Source organism: Leucoraja erinacea, chromosome 17, assembly GCF_028641065.1.
Source record: "Leucoraja erinacea ecotype New England chromosome 17, Leri_hhj_1, whole genome shotgun sequence".
Lineage (NCBI taxonomy): Eukaryota > Metazoa > Chordata > Chondrichthyes > Rajiformes > Rajidae > Leucoraja > Leucoraja erinaceus.
In genome coordinates this window covers 15,989,506-16,013,975 of record NC_073393.1, presented here as the reverse complement: position 1 = coordinate 16,013,975, position 24,470 = coordinate 15,989,506, and the positions used below count along the sequence as shown (strand labels likewise).

Here is a 24,470-nt window from a genome sequence, read left to right as displayed (position 1 = left end):
CTGGAGTACATGTTATACATCGGTACATGTTAGTGAATGGGAAAACACGCACTTTCCCACCCGTTAAAAACATGGAAAACGGCCGATATTTGAGCTGATATTTTCTGTGCTAGTCGGGGTGACCGTGATGCACAGCGACCTAAATTTTCAGGCAAAAATAAAGATAGAAAGTAAGGTAATTACAAGAGGGAACTGAAGGTGGAAAAACAGCGGAAGTGCTTAGCAGACATTTGCCGTGGAGATTTAAAGATCCAAAATATCGGGAATTATCGCGTTTGCTCGCTGAATTTCATCAAAAGTAAGTTAATAATGCCTGCCCAAGATTGCAAGATATTGCAGAGAGTTGTGGATGCAGCTCAGTCCACCACACAGACCAGACTCGCATACATTGACACCATTTACATATCACGCTGCTTTGGGAAAGCAGCCAACATAATCAAGGACCATTCCTACCCCGGTCATTTCTGCTTCCCACTGTCCTCGTAGGGCAGAAGAAACAGAAGCTTGAAAGCACACACCACCAGACTCAGCAACAGCTTCTTCCCCCGTTATTATGCTTCTGAATGGTCCTTCCATAAGCTAAGGCATAGTCCTGAGTTTCCATCCTGCCTTGTTGTGGACATTGACATTTGGATGTTTTTAACGGGTGGGAAAGTGCGTGTTTTCCCAATCACTAACATGCACCGATGTATAACATGTACTCCAGTTGAGATTTTCGGTCACGTGGGTGCGGATCTACGCTCCAGTGACCTTTCGTGAAATCACCCTATAAACTTATGAAGTTAAACTACTTGTCGTTATTTCTACAACGTCATAATATGTACTTTAGGGATGTCATCGAACCCGCCGAATTATTCCAGCGCCAAGTGTTCCTAACGTACCAGACAACAAAATGCTGGAGTAGCTCAGCGGGACACGCAGCATCTCTGGATGGAAGGAATGGGTGACATTTCAGCTTGAGACCTGTCTTCAAACTGAGTCAGGGGAGAGGGAGACACAGAGATAAACTCCCACCCCTAAGTGTAAGGTGTGAAAACTAGACATGAAAGAGAAATATAAGATATAATTTCTTCAATTTTCCACGGCGATTTATAGCAAGATTATCACATGATTACAATTACATTGACCGCAGATGAGAATAATGTCGCGACTGCAGCAGTGACCCCGGAGATTATAACCATGGCAACGTGACCTCACCCCTTTCAGGATGTTCCCTGAACTGTGCTGACGTCTCACACATTTCATTTCCGGGTGCTTTCAACAGATCACCAGCCGCCCCGCTTGTTGGCGACGTCGCCCACTGCTACTCGCCACAAACTCGGGAGGAGCAGGGGAGACAGCGGTTCGCGCCCGCGCTTCGTCACTGGCTAACGGCAGCGCCGCTCTCACCCTCACCCTCACCCGCAAGTCGAGCCTCGGCCCGATCATGCCGCTGCTTTTCCTCGAACGCTTCCCTTGGCCCAGTCTGAGGTTGTACACAGCCCTCAGCGCGGTACTGCTCGCCGCCAGCCTCTTCAGCGCCTACTCTCACCTCAGCCTGCCCCCGGGCCAAGCTCCGATCTCTGTCCCTCGTTACCATCCCAACCTCGGCACTCCCATCCCTATTGACGCCATAAGCGGCGATCTACCGGCCGCCGAAGCCAACAGCGACGGGGATACCGGAGCAGACCGCGAGCAGCGCGTCCACCCCGGCGCAGGGATCTACGTTGACCATGGTGAGCCCGATTTGGGACTCTCGGGCAGACCGGAGTGGGCTCAAGGCCACGGATTCGCCCTGGAAATAGCCTGGTACCTGGTATCAGACGGCTGGTGTATTTGGGTGAGTGTTTGGGTTTCTCCCTTCACCCCGCCCCCTTCCTGTCGCCGGAAATCTAAAAATCGAGAGGACTTTCTGTCCAAGCTTCATACTTTCAAGAGGCAAAATAGTTAAGGCATTGACTTGCTTCAGATTTTTCTAAATGTGCGAAATGTTGAAAGTAAAATTGCAAGTCCCCCAAAGCGTTTTTAAAATATAGGAGTTATGTGAATTTTCTGGTGATAATGCGATGTAGTTGAATTATCGCTAAAAACTCCGATGGTCAGATAATATTTCCTTAATTTCCCGTGATTTTCTCTGTTGGAAGGAATCGAATATTCTGCAGAACTTTTATTTTGCGTTATTTTAAAATTGGATACTTTGTATTTTTAAACATCTACATCAAAATCTTCAAACAATTTACTGAACTGAAAGATATGTTTCACTTGGGATAAATATTTAGAACATACAAAATAACATTGTAAATTAGTCAAATAAACGTTGTGAATCTGATTATTTGCCACTGGCATTGGATTCTTGTTGTGATGTGTTAGGAAATACCTTTTATTCGTCATTGTATTTAGTTGAAATGTTTGTCCAAAGTTTTAAAGCATCGTAAATATTTTGGAAATTATTCTGTTAAATTCAAAATATCGCAAACTTGGTAAAACATGATATTTTATAATAGCCATAATGTTGTTCTGCAGTGAGTTAATAAACAGGAAATTCCCTTTAAGCTACTCATGAATCTACATGAATATGAATTGCAAACTTTTTGAACTTTGAAGATGAAATCGGAACTTGAAACAATTTCGGCTTGGATGCACATTTCATAGGCAAGATGGTGCCCAACAAATATTTATAGTGTTTTAGTTAGTGGAATTTAAAGTCTTCAGACAGTTTCTACAACAGCTGTATCCAAATCTGAGCACAAAAAAAGATTCAAATTTTTCCCATCCTACTTAAATATTGCCATTTTGTGAATATTATATTTGTCCAAAGTGCTCGGTCTATCTAAACCTAGGCAAGGAAAGCAGGTCAAAGGACTTGGATCACAATTGGATTTAACTGTCATATACTCATACCCATGTATATTAACACTCAGTAGAGATTCATGTGGTCAGAAGTCTCATTTGCTTTTTTATTCTTGCCTTAACCTGTGTGTTTGTATGCAAATGTTAATGCTTTTGCCATTTATCCATACCCATGTATGTTTACACTTGTTATAGAGTCGCTGAATAGTGGTCAGAAGCCTCCCATGCTTTCCCCCCCCCCCCCCCCCCCCCCCCCCCCCCCCCCCCCCCCAAATGTTAATGCTTCCCTACTCAAGGTTTATTTTTATGTTTCTGCAAACTTTTTCCCATTGTGTAATTTTGTAAAGCTAACTACTATCAAAATGATATTTTAGGGATGAGTTAGAAGGGGTAGAGATTGTTGGACGTTTTGTGCAATAAACAGAAGATTGATAGTTATGCTCAATTAATAAAAGAAAATGGAGCCACATAATGGCAATCTAAATGTCAGGAGGCGCTTTTTGTCTGACAGTATAATCTGAAACATCACCCATTCCGTCTCTCCAGAGATGCTGCCTGTCCCGCTGAGTTACTCCAGTATTTTGTGTCTACAGTATAACATTGGTGGTTGTTGTTTTGACTTTCACATGCAAGATAAAGCCTTCTCACTTCTATACAGTTTATGGATTATCTAGAAATCTGTGTATACAAGCTATCAAAGAGCTCTCATAAAGAACAGCCATAAATTTAAATATTCATTGTACAAGATGTAAAAGTGAATTTATGAGACAATACAAATAGTAAGAGCATACAAAAGAAACCATTTGGACAAGTGCTGTCATGATAAGATAAATGTCCATTGAATGTACTAGATTGTCAATTAAATGTATAGTTACTTTAGCTAGATTGGGAAATTGGTTTAAAAAAAATGCTCGAAAGACAAATATTTAAATAAATATTTCAGTATAATGTATGCTTATTGAAAATTATAACACTTCTTTGGGAGAAATAATTTGGCCTAGAGAGAAAGTATAGAGTTGGATTAAGAGGTTTATAATGTTGCCGGGTGTCTGGGGGCTGGTAGAATTTTAGTAACAAACAAAGAGATGTCAGTAATTGCCAGAGAAAATATAAGAAATAAAATTGGGCAAGAAAGGAATGTGTCTTATTTCTCAGAGGAAATGTAATCTAGGTCCCATTGGATTCAGAAGAAATTAGATTTCAGAATGAGGAAGTACACCAACATTTGTTTGTCTCAACAACATTTTAGAAAATGGGAATAAAGTCTGTAATGGAGCAACAACAAGGTACCAAACGTTAAGGTATTGCAAGTGATTGATCCCTCCAACTTGATATTATCTTTACAGTTCTTAAAACATATGGCGACAGCTTCTGAAAGTATTATTTGTGATCTTCCAACATAGTTTGCATGCGTTGTCATGTTATTCCAGGAAATTGAAAGAGATGGAGACCTATGTATCAATTAATAATAGATTTTTCAATGGTGATAATTGAATTGCTTGTTAAATCTGTGGATGCTTAACAAATATTTAAGGCTGAGATGAAAGAACATTCGATGCACGGGGAATTGAAGGATACAATTCTTCGGCTATAAAGTGGAAGTGAGGGTTTGAATGGAGCAGGCTTGAGGGTTTTGCGTTACTCTTGTTCCTAGATTTAAGTTTTGCATTGAGATGAAGTTGTTTGAAAAGATGTGGTGTGGTTAATGTTTTTGGATGGTCGATAAACAATAGGTGCAGGAGTAGGCCATTTGGCCATTCGAGCCAGCACCGCCATTCAATGTGATCATGGCTGATCATCTCCAATCAGTACTCTGCCTTCTCCCATATCCCCTGACTCCGCTATTTTTTAAGAGCCCTATCTAACTCTCTCTTGAAAGCATCCAGAGAACCTGCTTCCACCGCCCTCCGAGGCAGAGAATTCCACAGACTCACCATTCTCCGTGAGGAAAAAGTGTTTCCTCGTCTCCGTTCTAAGTAGCTTGCTCCTTATTCTTAAACTGTGGTCCCTGGTTCTGGACTCCGCCAACATCGGGAAAATGTTTCCTGCCTCTAGCGTGTCCAAGCCCTTAACAATCTTATATGTTTCAATGAGATTTCCTCTCGTCCTTCTAAACTCCAGTGTACAAGCCCAGCCGCTCCATTCTCTCTGCATATGACAGTCCCGCCATCCCGGGAATTAACCTTGTAAACCTACGCTGCACTCCCTCAATAGCAAGAATGCCCTTCCTCATATTAGGTGTAAAGTTTAAACGGTTATGATAAAATGAGGTAAAATGGAGACAATAGTAACTGCAGATGTTAGAATTTTCAGCAAAAAAACAGTGCCGGAAGAAGTGCGGGTCACGCAGCATCTGAGGTGGGAATGGGCAGATGATATTTTGGGTTGGATTCTACAGACTATTTAGAGTAGGGGGAGAAAGCCTGGCATGTGGATGGATATTGAGTGGAATAAGTGATAACTCCTAGCGGTGAAAGAGACGAGGGTATCAGATAATGAAAGAAGAAGAGTGAAATATAAGGCTGGAAGGCAGAATATGGATGGAAGGGGACAGTGGGAGGGAAAGAGTCAAAGTTGAAGGGAATGTATGGAACTTGGGGATGTGAAATGAGTGTGTGAAGGGCAGGAAAGGGGCAAGTTACAGTTCTTACAGTTTGTGTGTGGCCTCACTCTGGCAATGTATGAGGCCAAGGCCAGAAAGATCGGTATGGGAAGGGGAGTTCACATGGTTAGCCGGGGTGTTCCAGCAGACCTTAGCAAATAGAGCACAAGTGATCAGTGTGAAGATCTGCTTGTCTACACTCGTTCTCGTTGATATAAAAGTGGCCAAAGTAAGGCCACATGCACTTTGGAAGAACAGCACCTCGTATTCCCTTAGGCAGCTTAGACCTCAAGGTATGGATATTGAATTCTCCAACTGCAAGTAACCCCACCTATCCTACTCTCATTTCCCTATGTTGCACTGTGAAAACTACTCCATGAAGAGTGGATTTTTTCCAACTGAAGTTGCTCATTGCTTGATTTGGTGAATTGGTAACATTGGGTGTAAGCCATGCTTTTTGGTGCCCAAGTATTAATTTTATGTTTTGGTCAAGAACTGAATATGCACTGCTGCTGTGTTTTTATCCTGTTTACAGTCTGTCTGGTAGAAATGGTTTTCCTTGGGAACCATTATTCAGTTTGACATGTTGTATAAAAGCATAGTATTGCAAACTCGCTAACTTTAATAATTTCATAACTTTTTTTAACTTGTGTAAACAGTAGCAGCTGCTTTTGTTTTTATACCAGGTACTGATGGTCAGTTTCTGGATCACTTATTTGCAACTGGTAATTTTTTGAATAAGAGGGAATATTTTATGCTCACTTTGAGCAGAGGGTCAATAGAGGAACATCACCTGCCCTTTAGTCTCAGAGGCGCCTACATCAATGATCACTGTGGCAGTTGCAAGATCGGCCTTCCTGAGAGGGAATCTGTGGAATCCTACAATACATGAAACATGAAATTAAAGTGACAAGTTGAAAGCCCAGGATTGGGGATGTGCAAAGATTGGGGAGGGGGAGTGGGGGGGAGGGGACAGTCTACCCCATGACAGGAGGAGGGATTGTACAGTTTGGTAGCCACAGGGGAAAAGGGCTCTCGTGGCATTCTGTGCTGAATGTTGGTGGAACCAGTCTGTTGCTGAAGGTGCTCCTCAGGGTTGATCAGTGTGTCATGGAGGGGGTGAGCGGTATTGTCCAAGATGCTCTGCAGTTTGAGGAGTATCATCACCTCCAGTGAATCCAACCTCACCCCCAGGACGGAGCCAGTCTTTCTGATGAGCTTGTTAATTCTGTTGGCCTCTGTGGCCGTCGTCTATTTTATGATGATCACTATTATCCTAGTGCCAAAGAAAACTAAGGTGGCATGCTGTAACTATTGTCCAATGGCTCTAACATTCACTATCATGAAAGTGCGTGGAGAGACTGATAATGGTGCAAATTAACTCCAGCCTCCCAGACACTTGATCCACTGCAGTTTGTCTCTCGTCACAATATGTTCCAGCGGATGTCATCTCACGAGCCAAGGTTCGCCTTTGGAACACCTACACAACAAGGACACCTATAATCTCATCCAAAATGATCTCCAAATTCCTGGACATTGGAGCCCGCACTGCCATCTGCCATTGGTTCCTCAACATTCTGATCCATAGACCACATTCAGTGAGGATAGGGGACAACACATTGTCCACAATAATTCCTAATACCAGTACCCTGCAAGGATGCGTTTTCAGTCCCTTATGATATTCCCTGGACACTCGCAACTGTGTGGACAAATTAAACTCTAACTGCATCTACAAGTTTGCAGACGATACCTCTGTGATGGACTGGATGACAACGACAAGGCTGAGTCCAGAAAATAATGGAGAACCTAGTAACATATTGTCAGGCTAGTCATCTCTCCCTTAATGTTAGCAAGAAGAAGGAGCTAGTTATCTACTTCATGAAGAGTGGTGGAGTAAGTACATGCCCCAATTAGCATCAATGCAACTGCAGTAGAATTGATTGAGAAGTTTAAATTCCCTGGCTGTGGCTTCAACTGCATTGAAGCCACAGCCAATAAGGCACACTGACATTTCTACTTCCTCAGGTGACTGAAGGAAATGTGGCATGTCTCCAATGACTCTTACAACCTTTTACTATTGCCCCATAGAAAGCATATTGTTGGGTTGCATCACAGCTTTATTTGGTAACAGCTCTGCCCCAGATCACAAGAAATTGCAGATTTGTGGATGTAGCCTAGTTCATCATGCAGAGTATCTCCACCAGATACTTCCTGGTGCTTTGGAAAAACAGCCAACATTATCAAAGACCTTCCCACCTCTGTCAAGCCCAGAAGATACAGAAGCTTGAAAGCGCGCACCACCAGATTCCCCTCTGAATAGTTCTTCCATAAAATAGGGTACAGTCAGATTCTCCTCTACCTCAGATACACACAAAAAGCTGGAGTAACTCAGCGGAACAGGCAGCATCACTGGAGAGAAGGAATGGGTGAAGTTTCAGGTCGAGACCCTTTCTTCAGAAACGTAGCAGGTCAGGCAGCATTTGTGTAAATAGAAACAGTTAACATTTTCAGGTCAAAGATGCTTTGTCAGAACTCAAATGGAGCAAAATTTAGTTAGTTAAAAATTATAGAGAAGGCTATGGAAGCAATGGAGTAATAAAATAAATATATTTAATCGAGTTGCTCAGTGGGTAAATAGTAATGGCAATAGATAGTGATAATGTAGACAACATCTCGCAAAATATAGGACATGCCCGCTAAGAGGGATTGAAAAGCTGAATCAATTCCCAGATGGATGGCTTGCAGCAGAAGTGACAGTTCTACATTCTCTTACTCGGATTGTAAACTATATCTTCCCCTTTTTCCCCTTCCACCCATATCCCACTTTCCAGCTTTACATTTCACTCTTCTATTTTCCTTATTTGATGCCTTTGTCTCCTTCTCAAGCCTAGCCGTTGTCACTTGCCAATGAAACATCCACACACACCACCGGGCACCTGTATCCACATTACTTGCCAGGCTTTGTTGAACCCCCACCTTTCTTTTCCAGCTTTCTTCCCCCTACTCCAGTCAGTCTGAAATGGTCCGACCCAAAATGTTGTTTGACCATTGCTTCAACAGATCCATCCTGACCTGTGGGTTTCCTCCAGTACTTTGTTGGTATTATTTGCTCAAGATCCTGGGTTTATTTTCTCACCAATGTTGAATTACCTGATTTTACTCAGATTGGTAGAAAACTAGGCAGACTTCAATTCCTTAGGGTTTTTAAAAAAAATCTCTTCCTTTTACCCACCACTGCCAATTTGAGTTTTGCAAGTGGAATGGGTAATTTGGATGAGATACAAGGGGGTGCATTGTCTGGAAAGAGTCACAACTATTTTTAGTTCCATTGAGACCTGTCAACAAAAACACAGCGCAAAAAAAAAAAAATTAAAATCTTCTGAAGTTTGTTTTGATTATCTGTACACTAGGGAGTATTTCACACAAAATAAACTGAGGTGGCATTTACTGCATGGTGCATAATTGATTTTTTTAAATACACTCACATGTCTGATTTATTTTGCATAACACTGCAATCCCTGAGGTATGCCCCACGTACACTGAGGCCAACTGAAAAGCATTTGGAAAGTTTATAGGAGTCACTTGATCTTAAAAGAGGCAAATTAATTATTTTTAGTATATGAGCATGAGTTTTACGCTGCTTGTCATGTTGATATTCTGTCAATTTGTCCACGGCAATCCATTGAGAATGCCAAAAGACTATTCCCAAAGTTTATATCCAATTGATGTACCCTGTGGCTAAACACTGTTCTAGTTGCAGTGCTGAAGAAAGCAATTATTAGTTTGGGCCTGAAGTGGGTTACTACCTTTTGATAATTGCTCCTGACCTTGAGAAGCTTCTGATGATAATTGTCTAAATGCAACAGGTTTAGCTGTCTCTGCAGCTGATCAAGTCACAGGTTTTATCTTGTGAGCATTCTGTTCTTGGCTTGGAATTTCAAGTACTGATGGTTTGCCAGTTTGGCTACACTTGGTCCGCCAAAGCCTACTGAATCTCCTGGTTGCTGACCATTTTAAACCCCCTTCTTATTCCCATACTGACCTTTCTGTTCTGAGCCGCCTCCATTGTCAGAGTGAGGCCATACATAAACTGGGGGACAACACTTCGTATTCTGCTTCAGTATCTTACAACCCAACGGTATGAAAGTTGAATTCTCCAGTTTTAGGTAATTTCTAACCTAGTTTTCAGACTGATCCACCAATACTTTTTTGTACAATATTCCAGCATCCCCAATGTCCTGTAATTTTAATTTTATAGGTTCATATTGACAGCTTTTGGCAAACAGCACGGTTCCTGACGTACCTCAACATTGAACTAGGGTTTTCCTTTTGTTCTGATTAGTTGTGTCAGAATCGGGCATATAGTGGTTTATGAAGTTACACTGTGTAATTCTGTTGCTGTTCATGGCCGATAGTGGATCCCAGCTGTTATCTTCCCATTCCAATTCTGACCTTTCATTCCTGGTCCTCCATTGCCAGAATTAGACCTCGAGCAAACTGGAGGAGCACCCCCTTGTATTCTGCTTGGGTAGCTTACAACCTAACTAATTTTAGGTAGCTAACCTACAAACAAACCACCCCCTCTCAACCACTACCCCCTCCCCATCGCTTTTCTGTACCTACTTGGACTTATCCCTCCCCCCCCCCATCCTGCAAGCTGCAAACGCAAATCTCGTTGCACTTATGTGCAATGACAATAAAATACATTATTATTATTATTATTATTATTATCCTCCTCCCCTTCCACCTAGTCTTCGTCTGGTTCACAATTTGCACTTCTAATCTCGCACCTGCTATCTTTTCATCTGTCCTTTGTCCAACCATCTGCCTATCAAACCTCCTGCATCCCCAGCCCACCCTTATCCACATACCACTTGCCAAGCTTTGTCTTGCCCCTCCGCTCTTCCAGCTTTCCTTTCTTCCCCATCACAATCACTCTGAAGAAGGGCCCAGACCTTGGGTTGCCAAAACTTTGAAAATACTAGCAGCTAGAAAACTATCACTTTAAGTATTTATTAATTGTAATTTGTCAAGGGTGGAAATAGGCACAAAATGCTGGAGTGGGACAGGCAGCATATCTGGAGAGAAGGAATGGATGACTTTTCGGGTCGAGACCCTTCTTCAGACTGAAAATCACGGGGTGTAGACGATAATGTAGAGAGACATAGAACAAATGAATGAAAATGTGCAAAAAAGTAACAATGATAAAGGAAACAGGCCTTTATTGTTAGCTGTTTGCAAGATGAGAAAACGTGGTCTGAGAGCAGGAGGAATCACAGAGAGGGAGCAGCGAGAGAGGATGCTGTTGAACACTCATTGGAGGGAGGAGGAGAACTTCTTCAAAGTAGACATACCTTGAGATTTAGCAGTGGAGCAGATAAAATGTGTAAGAAGGAACAGCAGGTGCTGTTTTAAACCGAAGATAGACACAATGCTGGAGTAACTCAAGCAGCATCTCTCGAGTACAGGAAATGACTACAGCTATCTTAAAGATTTCATGTCGTACTGTTTTGTTTACCTTCATCACTTCTACAGTGAATAAGGTTTGTAAAACATAAATGTAACACTTACATCTCTGTAGACAACTTAGATGAGATAGATCCCTTGAATTTCTTTTGGTGAATACATTATCTGCTTTATCGTTTCTCTTTGAATTAGTTATCACATGTCTGCGTATCACAGTTGGTGAAGCTGATATAAATAAATGGAGCCCTTCAATATAAAATATATGCGTGGACTGCGACAATACAACATGCTGTTAAATAGTACCTTACTGAGACATGTCACAGGAGTGATGCAAAAGAGAATTTCACAGAGGTGCAATGAGAGGGAAGGCCAAATGACTCAATACTTGATCAGAGATTGGCATTGAGAACTATCCTTAAACTAAAATATCTGGTTAGAGGGATGCAGACGGGCATTGGCAATTATGCCAATGGGACAATTAAAAGCTAGGATGCTCACGATGCGAACTAGACGTGTGCTGGTACCTTATTCTATTGTAGGGGTGGAGAAGATAACTTTGGAGATGGGTAATAGGAAGGAGTGAGGCATGAACAATATGACAACCAGGAAGAGTATTTTAAAATTGAGACGATGCTTAATTGCACTCTGCTTTGCCCAGGATTGATGGGCAAATTGGATTTTTTTCAACTTGGGTCACAGTTGCAGCGTCCGGAATGATCTCGAGTTTGTATGGGGCACAACACTGAGAGGATATGTACATGTTGGAAAGGTCAAATCTAAAAATAACTAAGTATATGGGTTTTTGCCAGCAGGCACTGAGGCAGCAAAGTAGTCAGTCAGAAGTGCAAATAATGGTTTTCAAAGCACAATTTGCAGTAGCTGTTCCAAGGGTCAAATATGAAACTATGTCATGATGTATCTGCTAATGAATCAGTTGCCAGGAAGAGGTAGGAATTTGTAACCAAGTAATAGTTTGCATGCTGGATGGCAAATTGCGTAATGAATTGATATGGATTGATTTCACAACTTTGGAAAAATGTCAACCCAGTGCAAAGGCTAAATGAAGATATTGCAAGGTAAATGGTGCACTGTGCTAAATGTGATGGAACATAACAATTTTAGAGTGGAACACTGGGTCACACACAGGTGAACACCAGAGGACTTAGGATAGATCAAAGTATGAATTTATGCTTAACTACTGTTGACAGCAATTGGAGCAAGCACTAGAAATATGTGCAGTCTAGTTGGGGAAGTAATTTTGGGGTAATAGACTAAAATATTGGTCAGATTCCTTTCAAGACTATGTCACAATCGTCCATAATTTAATAATGGAAAGGAACTTGTATAAAAGTGAGCATGGTTTATTTAATTAGAGAGCGTGTTCTGTTATAAATGGGGTGGCAATAGTACAGTGATATGATTCCTGGATTAATAGTCTAAATGTCCAGGGCAAAGTCTTTGGGACCTAGATTCAAATCCCATGGCAGATCATAATAAATTTGAAATCCGGGATTTAAAAAATAATGATGGTTCTGAAAACAAGTTAATTAGTCCATTATAAAAGATGAGGTTTCTGAGTACCCCACATCCGCACACGATAAAATAGGTTTTGTGAAAGGAAGATGTTGCCTGACAAACCTGCTGGAACTTTTTGAGGAAGTAAATAGCAGGATAAACAAAGGAGAGTCCATGGATATGGTTTACTTGGATTATCAGAACACCTATGATAAGCTGCCACACAGGAGGCTGCTAAAGAAGATGCGAGTCCATGGTATCACAGGGAAGATACTAGCATGGATAGCAAGTTAGCTGGATAGTAGAAGGTAAAAAGTGGCAATGAAGGAGGCATTTTCTGGTTGGCTACCACTGACCAGTGGTGTTCTGCAGAGGTCCGTACTGGGACTGCTTCTCTTCACGGTATATATCAACAATTTGGATGAAGGCTTCATAGCCACATTTGCAGATGATACAAAGATTGGTGGAGGGGCAGGTAGTATAGGTAAATCAGGGGCTCTGCAAAATGACTTGAACAGGTTGAGAGTGGGCTGGGAAGTGGCAGATCGAGAACAGCGTTGCAAAGTATGGAGTCATGCATTTTGGTAGTAGGAATAGAGGCATAGACTATTTTTTAAATGGGGAGATAATTCAGAAATAGGAGATACAAAGGGACTTGGGAGTACTGGTGCAGGATTCCCAAAAAGTTAATTTACAAGTCGAATCGGTAGTAGGGAAGGTGAATGCAATGCTTGCATTTATTTAGAGAGGGCAAGAATACAAAAACAGGGATTTAATGGTGAGGCTTTATAAGGTATTGGTTAGACTGCATTTTGAGTATTGTGAGCAGATTTGGGCCCCACATCTGAGGGTGGACGTGATGGTATTGGAGAGGGTCCAGAGGAGGTATACGAGAATTATCTCAGGAATGATTGGGTTAACATATGATGAGCATTTGAAGGCACTGTGCCAGTACTCGCTGTAGTTTAGAAGGATGAGGGGGACCTCATTGAAACTTACCGTATAGTGAAAGATATGGATAGAGTGAACGTGGAGAAGCTGTTTCCACCAGTGGGAGAGTCTTGGACCAGAGGCAACAGCCTCAGAATAAAAGGATGTACCTTTAGAACAGAGATAAGAAATTACTTTGGTCAGAGGGTGGTGAATCTGTGGAATTCATTGCTACAGCCAGCTGTGGAGGCCAAGTCAATGGATATATTTTAAAGCAGTGATTGAAAGATTCTTGATTAGTAATGGTGTCAATGGTTATGGTAAGGGCAGAAGAATGGGATTGAGAAGGAGAAATAGATCTGCCATGAATCTAACTACACCACAGTTCAGGCATCCTCAGCCCCCTATTGTACTCCCTGTACACACATGACTGTGTGGCTAGGTTCAGCTCCAACTCAATAATTAAGTTTGCTGATGACACTGTGGTGGTGGGCCTGATCTCAGACAACGATGAGAAGGCCTACCGGGAGGAGGTGGCTGATCTAGCACTCTGGTGCCAGGACAACAGCCTCCTCTTGAACATCAAAAAAACTAAGGAGCTGATCGTGGACTTTAGGAGGGCACATCATCCGAGGACGTACACACCATTGAGGATCAATGGGGATCCTGTGGATAGGGTGAGCTGTTTTAAATATCTGGGAGTCCACATCTCTGAGGATATGACATGGACATCACACGCCTCAGCACTCGTGAGTAAGGCAAGGCAGCGCCTTTACCACGTCAGGCAATTGAGGAAATTCAGAGTGTCTCCGAGGATCCTCCAGTGCTTCTACTCAGCGGCGGTGGAAAGCATCTTGTCTGGAAATATTACCATCTGGTTTGAGAATTGCTCTGCCCAGGACAAGAAGGCTCTGCAGAGAGTAGCGGCCGAACGCACTATGGGAACTTCACTCGCCCCCCCCCCACTGCAGGAACTATACATCAGAAGGTGCAACTCCAGAGCCAATAAAATCATGGGAGACCCCTTCCACCCATACAACGGACTGTTCCAGCTGCTACGGTTAGGCAAACGCCTCCGTTGCCATGCTGTGAGAACGGAGAGGTTGAGAAGGAGTTTCTTCCCAGAGGCCATTCGGACTGTAAACTCCTATCTCACCAGGGACTAACTTTACTGAACATTTTTCCTTTGAATATTTAATATGTAAAAGAATATGTGTGTGTTTATGATTGTGTTTATAGTTTGTTTGTTTGTGTTTTTGCACAAAGTCCGCGAGCATTGCCACTTTCATTTCACTGCACATCTCGTATGTGTATGTGACAAATAAACTTGACGACTTGAGGAAGGCAGCTCACCATTGTAGTTAGATTCCAGGTATTCCATTCAATTTGGTTTCTTAGTTCCTTACAACTAAATGGCTTGCTAGGCCAGTCGACGGCACGTCATCTGCACAGACCTTCGCGTGTTACATGGACTGGAGATGAAAGGCACGGAGAATTATGCCTACCTAAGGGATCCATCTCTTAGGTAGGCATTATTCTCCCATGCCTTTACTATTTATATTTAATAATTACCATTTTATTCCTTTAGTCAGGGTAGGCAGTGCCTACCTTGGCTACCCTGACTGCACGTGCCTGGTGTGGTCGATCGATGGAGCTCGAGGTTTTCCAGGCGAGTGCCCTCGAGCTTGAAGATCGGACACTCTTCTGAACTCGCAGATTAGGTCGCTGCTGTGGGACAGCCCCTTTATTCTTTGTCTTTTGCATGTAGCTGGCAGATGAGTGTTAAAAATTACCCCAAATTGTTCAGCTATTTGCATTAATAGTGTTTGTATACAGAATCCTATCTTCTGCTGTGCCTCACTTGTCCATGGAAGATCTGTTTTTGGAGGCAGTGTTCTTAATTTTCAGTCATACGAAGGTGTCTTTTTAATAATCTGAAGAAGGGTCCCGACCCAAAACGTCACACATTCTTTCTCTACAGGGATGCTACTTGTCCCGCTAAGTAACTCCAGCATTCTGTGTCTATCTTTGGTTTCAACCAGCATCATGCTACTTGTCCCGCTAAGTAACTCCAGCATTCTGTGTCTATCTTTGGTTTCAACCAGCATCTGCAGTTTTTTCCTACACATTTGTAATTGCATTGCTGCTTGTGCAGATTCTTTCCAAGGAGTTGGCATTGGTTACTCCATGATGATCATTTTGCTGGGTTTTTCTAATGCCTGGGGACTTATGGACTTTTCTCAGACCTGGCCTGACTTTATTAATCCTGGAGGCCTAAACTAAGATTTTTTTTCTGTAGAAGGGTCTCGACCTGAAATGTCACCCATTCCCTCTCTCCAGAGATGCTGCCTGTCCAACTGAGTTACTCCAGGATTTTGTGTCTATCTTCGGTTTAAACCAGCATCTGCAGTTCCTTCCTAAACATCTTTCACTTGCGGTTCTTGCAGGTGGTTGGCTCAACAACGTTGGAATAGATTGGAAATAAATTTGTCTTTGAAAATCAGATGCTTCAGTAGCTATGATGTGAGGATCATAGTTTCAGGGCATTATGGTGTACAAATGACTAAGGAATACTTTCACAAGTAAACTCTCTAGTTCCTTGAAGTTCTGTTTTGTTCATTGATTCATTTCAATGATACTTTATTGTCACTTGTATCTAGGTACAATGAAATTCTTTGTTTTTGCATACAATCGGGTAATATACACCAGACCTCACCTCGGCAGTACACAAAGAGCTGTCACATTACTGGTGCTGACAAAGTTACAAAAGTCAATCCAACAGTCTTCTTGCAGCGGCGAACAATGTCTCCCGTCCCCCTCCCCCACCGCATCTTGGGAGTCTTCTGCCGCATCTCTGGAGACTTGTATTGCATATTGTGATTTTGTGCTATGAGAAAGCTTTGAAATTCCGTGAATTTGAATGAAGCAACTCGATTACTATATTTTGCAACTGTTATTTTGAAGTCACGCTTTTTGAGTTTAAGGCACCATTTCAGACTAGCCCGATTACATACTGAATATTAATTTTCTGCTGCTGACATTGCTACTGTAAAAGCTAGACCAAAGCATATAAACAGGTCGACTGCTGCTTCACTGAACACACGAGTTTTGTCCACCAAGGTGTGCTGGATCCCCCAGTTGCTAACTATTTTAACACCCCTTCCCATTCCAATATTGATATTTCTGTCCTGGCAGAGGAGGCTAAACAAACAGGAGGGGGAGGTAGTGCTGGGGGAGGCAGGGGAAGTGTAATTGGAATTTTCTTTAAAGTCCTGGCGGCAAGTGCTTGCATTTTTATTAAAGTTTAAAAAGAGGGAGGATGAAGAGGAGGGGGAGGGAGTGCTGGGGATAAGGGGAAATGAGCCGCCCCAGCACAGTTGAGGGCTATGGGTGAGTGGTGGAATATTGTGTTGGGGGAACAGGTGAGTGGTGGAATATTGCGTTGGGGAATGGGTTGCGTTGGGGGGACAGACCTCCCATGTGACAGGAACCCAACGATGTTTGTATGTATAAATGCGTGTGTGTAAGGGATATTCCAAAAACCCCACCAAAACAGTACATGATAGCGCTACCATTTTTGGCCCAATTTACTCACCATTGTCCTGAGATGAAAAAGAAATACGTTTTGTTCGGATTTATGGTATATTTTATTGACATTTTAAACTTTACAAAAATCACTTTTCAAAGAACTTTTCTACTTGCCCTGCCCGTCTGCAGCATTCAACGTCACAATGGGATCCCGAATCTCATTTACATGAAAAATTGAGATTGTGGAGAGGGGGGTGTGGGGGAGAGGAAGAGGAGGGGGTAGTGGGGGAGGATAGAGGGAGAGGAGGGCTGTGGGGAGGTGGAGTGGGGGAGCAGGGAGATAGCGGGAGCGTAGGGAGGGGAGAGGGTTTATGGAGGGAGGGAGTGACTGAGTGTAGGGGAAAGGGGAGGCAGGTAGATGTGAGGGTGAGAATGAGAGAGGGGAGGATTGGGGTAGGAAGAGGGATGACGAGGCGCAGTCGGGGGAGTGTTGCCGTGACTCTCGTCACAACGGGAACCCCTCAACCACGCCTGCGCAGTTGGGGGCTATGGGTCAGTGGTGGAATGGTTTGTTGGGGGAGGGGGCCAAAGAGGTCCGCACTTGTTCTAGTATGAACTTAAAAGTTTTTTTTTAACTACCATCCAATTTAGAAGCTAATTCCAACCTCTGATAATAATTGTCAGAAACAATGCTGCTGAAAATCAATTTTATGTATATTGAGCTGGCCTTATTCTAGTCTCAACTTACGATAGAATAGTTTTAGATGACCTATAACTAACTTGCATCATTCAGTTTACCCATTAGCATTTACTTTGCTAATTTGTATTAGCCTCTGGTTAAGTATAGCCTCTTATTTGTTTCATCCTTGGGTTCACTTTTATTTGCTTCATTCCTCTAATCGTCAAATGTCTGTACAATTCTAGCTGCTCTGAATTTAATAGCTCCAACTTTAGCAGCCCAGACTTCAACTGCCATATCTTTTTCTCTTTTTCATGCTCTTTTTAATGCCTACCTCTTTGACAATATCTCATGGCTGAGCAGCATATTCTTTTGTCCCAACTCTTCATTTTTTGTTTTTGGTTGAGTGACGGGATTTTGACTCTTGGATATCTTTTGAGTCATCGTGGAATCATGGAAAATTTAGGACACAATAAAGTTATTATGCTCATGGTCTGTAACAGTGAACCACTTGGTGAACTCTTGTTTTTTCATTATCCAGGTGTTGGTGAACACAGCCTGTTGTTTTCTAATGTTGATTGGAAAGCTGATCCAGTATGTCGTGTTTGGAACTCTGCGGGTCAGTGAAAGACAGGTAAGAGGAAAAGCCCTTTCTCTTGAGTTGATAACACATGTTTATGGGAATTCAAGAAGCCATACTCCTGCCCTTGTATAACAACTGTAGGATTTAAAAAACCTGTTATTTTGGCATCTCACCTTCCCTCAACCCCAACCCTATTCCTTTAACTGATGACAATTTAAAAATGACATCTCTCTCATTGCCATATCAATTCATAAACTGTTTCTTCTCAATTCAAGGTGGTAAGCTAGCTGAATGATTCCCAAGACATTGTGAAAGTAATACTTTGAAGAGGAGTTCATAGCAATTATTTTATAGTTTTGAATACAAAATATCGATGTTCGGCTCCTTTTGCGTGTTTTAATGTCCACAGTTCGTTAATTGCCAGTAACTGTAAAAGTATAAGTAGTAGTATACTTAAAAAATTTTCAGATGTTGGACACCAAATGATTTTAATTTGAAGAGATGTCAAGATAATAGCCAACTTGGATAAGTTGCTAGTTTCTACTTGTCTCGTGTTCATGCCAAGATTTGTGCTTTTGGTGCAGATAAAGAAAGGAAGTTTTATCTTTTAATTCATACGAATTGAATTTCACCCCAGATCCATTGCAATAACATGGGGCAGTTCTATATTCTGGATAAATTTATTTTATAAAATGATTATGAAAGGATAACAACTGGACTCCTAAGAGTGAAGGGACCAATTGCACAGCTGGCTTTTTTCACTTTAAATAGGATCTATTGCACCCACCACCATCAAGATGACGGGACCCCGCATGACATTCACCCTGCAAACTTGTTGGACATTATGCAATGCAATCAGGAGCTAATGGAATTTTAAACACTTATTGTGGTGGTTAATTTGATCCAATCACAGCATTATGATTAACTTTACTGACTCTGTGTTACCTTTACAGCCTCTGAAGGATAAATTTTGGAAATTTCATTTTCTACAAAATTTATCTTCATATTTGGTGTGCTGAATGTTCAAACAGTGGAGGAGGAGGTGGGTGATGTGTGCCTTTGGTTTGCTGTTCTTGTCTTCCTTCACCTCATTAGTCCAGCTCTGCAAAGACCGCTTTGAATCTGTAAGTCATGAACTTAAATTGGAAAAATACAAACTTGCACAATGTAACAAAGGTGTGTTCTGGCGATTGCTCGGCTTTGTTTACAAGTCCAAAGCAATTTAAATGGAGACTGCTAATGCTGGAATCTAGAGCAAAAATCAAAAACGCTGAAGGAACTCAGCAGATGAGGCAGCGTCAATGGAATGAAATGACAGACAAAGATTTGGACGAGATGTTTCTTCAGGTTCATTAGAATATGGTTGACGAGCACAACCATCTGAAGAAGTGAGCTGACATGAAATGTTGTTTGTCTAATCCCTCCATTGATGTAGCCTGGCCTGCTGACTGATTTCCTCTTTGTATTTTGCAATTTAAAGTGAATTATTTACCACCAAATATTATTTTATAATACGTTTTTGCATTTGCTACCTTTTTTTGCCATTTGTTATTTGTTTGGAAGAACATATTTCTGAATAAGCCAACAGCAAATCTAAATTTATTGCAACGGAATTGAGAATAATTAGTTTAAATTAAAAGCATGAAAATGTTGTCTGCCTTTTATTAATTCTAACACCACCAATAACCTGTGAAATTATATCATTTAGTATCAAAATGTTTTAGAAAGAACTACAGATGCTGGAAAAATCGACGGTGGACAAAAATGCTGGAGAAACTCAGCGGGTGAGGCAGCATCTATGGAGTGAAGGAATAGGTGATGTTTCGGGTCGAGACCTTCTTCATTTAGTGTCAAGCTTGGGTACAGTGACAGTTTGGGTAGATTCCATCTGCGCTGCTGTCTTGCCACCTTTACAGCTGTGCAAATCATTGCACAATGCCATGAAAATGCCATATCATCACTAGTAGATCTAAACAGAAACACAAGGAAATGCATGGGAATATAATTTGTTGCAGTTTGAGGCAACTCGTAAATAAAAAGTCTACAATGAATAAGCATCTTTGAATAATCTCAACCAATTTTACAGAATCAGAAAATGTATGGCAGAAGGAAACCTTTTGTCTCTATGTGTGACTGGTCAATAATGTTTATCCCAACCTAATTCTGTCTACCATAATTGATCTGTTGCCCTGGAAGTAGGTTATTTTTAAATTCCAAATTACTTTAAAATAGGATAAGGTTTTTCTATGACTTCCCTTCTAGGTGTTGAATTCTACGACCTCAACCACTTTGGGGAGACTTAAAAAAAAAAAAATCTCATCTCATTTGCATCTCACCCTGCTACCAATAATCCAAATCTATCAAATAAAACCATATCAAAGCACAACTGCAAATGCTGGAAATAAAAAGGAAAATATATGATGGAAAAAACTTATGGGTTAGGTCGCATTTGTGCGTGGGAGTGAGAAAGATAAGGATTCAAATTGACAACTATTTTATCAGGATGAAGGAAGAAAAACTGTAATTTACTGTTTCTCTTTTCTATTGATGCTGCCGGATCTATTGGGTATTTAGAATATGAGTTTTGTTTTCTTCCATTGCACTTCATGGCCTCTCTTTGTTCCAGCTAAGGTCCTGTGAGGCAATGAGAACTGTGTTACTCTCTACATTGTTCCAAAATATTCCCGCTTTAATCAGTGCCTTGTATGATAATGAAAAGCATGCAATTCTCCTTTTTCTTATTGACTTGTCTATCTTTTAAAGATCTGTGAACGTTTACTGCAAAGTGTCTCTGTTCCTTGACTTTGCTCAATTTATTGTTATTTTGAATTCCGTTCTTCCAATGATAATCTCTTACTTCTGGATTTGAGTCTATTTGTCATTTCAGTCCTATTGACCAGACCTAAAAGTAGAAAGCTGGCCATTTTGTGTATAATATGCAAAACTTTTACTATAGAGACTTAAAAATGTCCAAAGATAGACACAGAGAATGCTGGTGTAACTCTGAGTCAGGCAGCATATCTGGAGAAAAGGAATAGAAGAAGTTTCAGGTCTGAACCTTCTTCAACCTGGTTGTGTTTTTAAAAACAGCCTGACATGGATGGCCTTGTTCAAAATCTTGTTGAAAGCCACACAGACTGTATGAAATACACTACCTTTGTGGTTTTCAACTTGTTCCTCCTCAAATTCTATTGTTCATCTAATGCATCTTTCTCATAACTGGTTAATGAATTTAGTTTTCTAATTCCATTAATTGTCGGGTCCAAATGAAAAAATCTAGGAGGGGGGAGGGTAGCACAGACAAACAAAGGGATGTACACCACTAGTACTTCAATGTTCACCATTACTTCTGCAGCAATTTTTTTTTTCAATGGAAGAGTAGCTGCTATATGCTGCCATGGCTGCTTTTAACCAATTTTGGCACAATTTTTTCATTTGGACTGACGGCTTTATCTACTTCCAAAGGTGCTAAACCTTTAATGTTGATTGTCCCATCTACAACACCATTAGCATTATTTTCAGTTTTCCTCTTTCACACTCACGCACCATGCCTTTTTTCAGGGTGCATGCAAAATGTTAATTATAAACCCTAAACACATCCTTCACCTTTTTTGTTCCCCAGGAGACCTCAAATTTCCCTCTTTTCTTGTTTTTTTGTTTGAAAATTAAAAAAATCCAAAGATGTTGCACTTGTCAACGTCCTTTGTGAGATACCGACGCTGGATTTCTTCGATCTCACGACGCCTCTTCCATCTCTCTTCACCGAACCAACCCCGAATTATATTGTATGTTCCACGCTGGAGATATTTTCTGAATGTAGCTCATCCAGTGGCATGTGATCCCTTCTAATATTTACATAATTTAGATCTGCCATAATTACTATCGTACTCCTTTTGTCAAAGTTTGTACGTTTGCTTTTCAAGTTGCTCAGGACAGTTTGGAAGTGATAAGTACTGTCCCCACAGTAATTTTTTGTTTTCCTTTCACTTTCGATGTGTTTCCTTTAGTTCAGCCTTATAGAGCCTCATTAGATATACCGTTCTGATATTTCTTAACAGCTGTGATTGTCTTGAGAATTCTCTCAAAAATGCTCAGAATTTTCAAAAACTCGGCCACCTCGGCCACCATTACAACAAAAGATCGTCTTGAACTGAAATTGCTATTTCTTTTTATTAGCTCCTCTCTAATGGTCTCTTAAAACAAAACTGTTGATGCAATTACAAAAGTATTGGATTAAAAGCTTGCCCGATGCCAATTTGCAGATGTAGGTGGAATTGGATGTTATGGGATTGATGATGTGTAATGCAGTTACATGATTTTAATTTAAAGTTTGGGATTAGCCACATCTAGCGATCCCTGCATATTAACACTCCTACACACAAGGGGCACAAATTTATTTTACACTTACCAAGCCAATTTATGTACATACCTGTATGGTCTTGGGAGGTGGGGAAAGAAAAAGAAACCGATCTCGGAGAAAAGTCACTAGGGAGAAACACGTTACAAACTCCATACAGATGGCACTCGTATTCGGATCGAACTGGAATCTCTTGGCACTAAGTGATGTAAGGCAGAAGCTCTATGCTGCTGCCCACTGTGCCATGCCATGCGATTATTCAAATGCTGTTTTAAAATTGCTAACCTGGTGAAACTTTCACTGGACCTGTCATTTTTTTAGAGATTACCTATTCCATGTCTTGCAACATATTAATCTAGGCAAAACATTTTTAAATAATGGACATTTTTTGCAGTTTGTTGATTTTTGCAAACTGGTCTCGCTTTCTTTATGAAGAGCTAGAAAGGCAAAGGAGATTTTCTATAAACTACATTTTTAAAATTTGATCTTTGAGGAGGAGAATTGGCTGTTCCTAGAATAGCCTAATCAAGCCCAGGTGCATTTGCATACTTTTAATTGTCGATTTTCTCTATATACTTTATAACATTGCTTGTTTCTCATTTCTAGTTTATCTTTCTCACCAACTACTCCAATGAGTAGCCATGTCAGGGTAGTGGCATTGCTGGTTTCCATGTTATGTCCTGCTGTAGTCTGGCTGTGGTTTGTGTGTGGTGGGATATTCGCATGGAATGCATACTCGGTCTTTTATGGCAGCTGAGGTAAGATGAGAGAAATGTATGATTTTATTGGAATTATTTTTGTAAAGAAAAGGCACTTAACAATAAATATTTTTCTGACTTCTTTGGTTTTCTGGTGTTCACCATCCTAGATTGTTGATATGTAGCTGTAATTGTTGTCTTCAGTGTGCAAACAGAATCTGTTCCGGTGTTTTCCCGTTCTACAAACTCTTGTACAGAATGATTTATGAGACTTTTTAATTTCCTTCCTTTCCAGTGTTTGTTTGGTGGTGACCGTTCGAAACAGCACATGTTATTCTGAGGTAACTAAATGATTTTTGGATTGTTCAGAGAATTCCAATGGTATTATTAAATGTGAAATATTTGTTAGTCACCATTAGAATGTAACGTTAGAAAGTTATTCTTCCCCTGCTAATTGCTATTGTTTTGTCTTGCATTTATGATCCTTAAACTTTAAACTTTTTTTTGTTTTTGACTTTCGTTTAGTAAAAGTTATTTAGTAACTGAAACTGCAGAAACCAAGATTATTCTCTCGGCACACAAGCATCAGAGAAGACAGTTTATTTGCTGAAATGTCTTAGTGTGTTGAAAATGCGTTTGCAGACTTGGGATCGTAATCAAGACATTCCTTTTAGATCTGTGTTCGATCTTTGTTTGTAGGTACTTATTAATCTTTGGGACCTGAATCACGAGGGCACTTGGGAGAGCAAAGGCACCTCTGTTTATTACACGGATTTTATCATGGAATTGAAACTTCTCTCAGTGACCTAAGAATCACATTCACATGCCTGGTATGTTGTAGTTAAACAATGCAGGACCCTCTAAAATTTGTGGTCGACTGGTTGGTCATAGATTTGCAGCTAAGCAATGGAATGCTAACTATTTTAAAGTCTCTGCTACTGAAGAAAGTTAACGTTCTTTTTGCAGCAAAATGTATTCCATGTAAAAGCCATTACTGTGTTTGTAACAGTTACTTTCATAATACTGATATTTGAATTGAATTTTGTTAATTTTATTTTTAGTTCTTTTATGCTTCAATCTAATACTGGTCAGGTAGCTAAACTAAACGACTTGATTGCTTGCCTTTTCAAATTATCTGGGGATTTGGCTGATTTTACACTTGCCAAGCAATACGTGAAGAGGTCTTGATAGAAAATTTGGAAGACAAGACCATTTGATTTGAATAAGAAAATAACGCATCAAGGAACCTCATTGAGTCTGAAGAAAGGGTTTCGGCCAGAGAA

The 24,470-nt window shown here is 40.9% G+C and overlaps 1 protein-coding gene across 1 annotated transcript; it reads left to right on the top strand.

Moving 5' to 3' along the window:
• Positions 1-1,176: 1,176 nt before the first annotated feature.
• On the top strand, positions 1,177-23,997 carry LOC129705498 (E3 ubiquitin-protein ligase AMFR-like). Its single transcript, XM_055649087.1, has 3 exons — positions 1,177-1,819; positions 18,091-18,258; positions 23,887-23,997. The coding sequence occupies exons 1-3, from the start codon at positions 1,427-1,429 to the stop codon at positions 23,995-23,997; spliced, it is 672 nt and encodes a 223-aa protein (XP_055505062.1). The 5' UTR covers positions 1,177-1,426.
• The last annotated feature ends 473 nt before the right edge of the window (positions 23,998-24,470 follow it).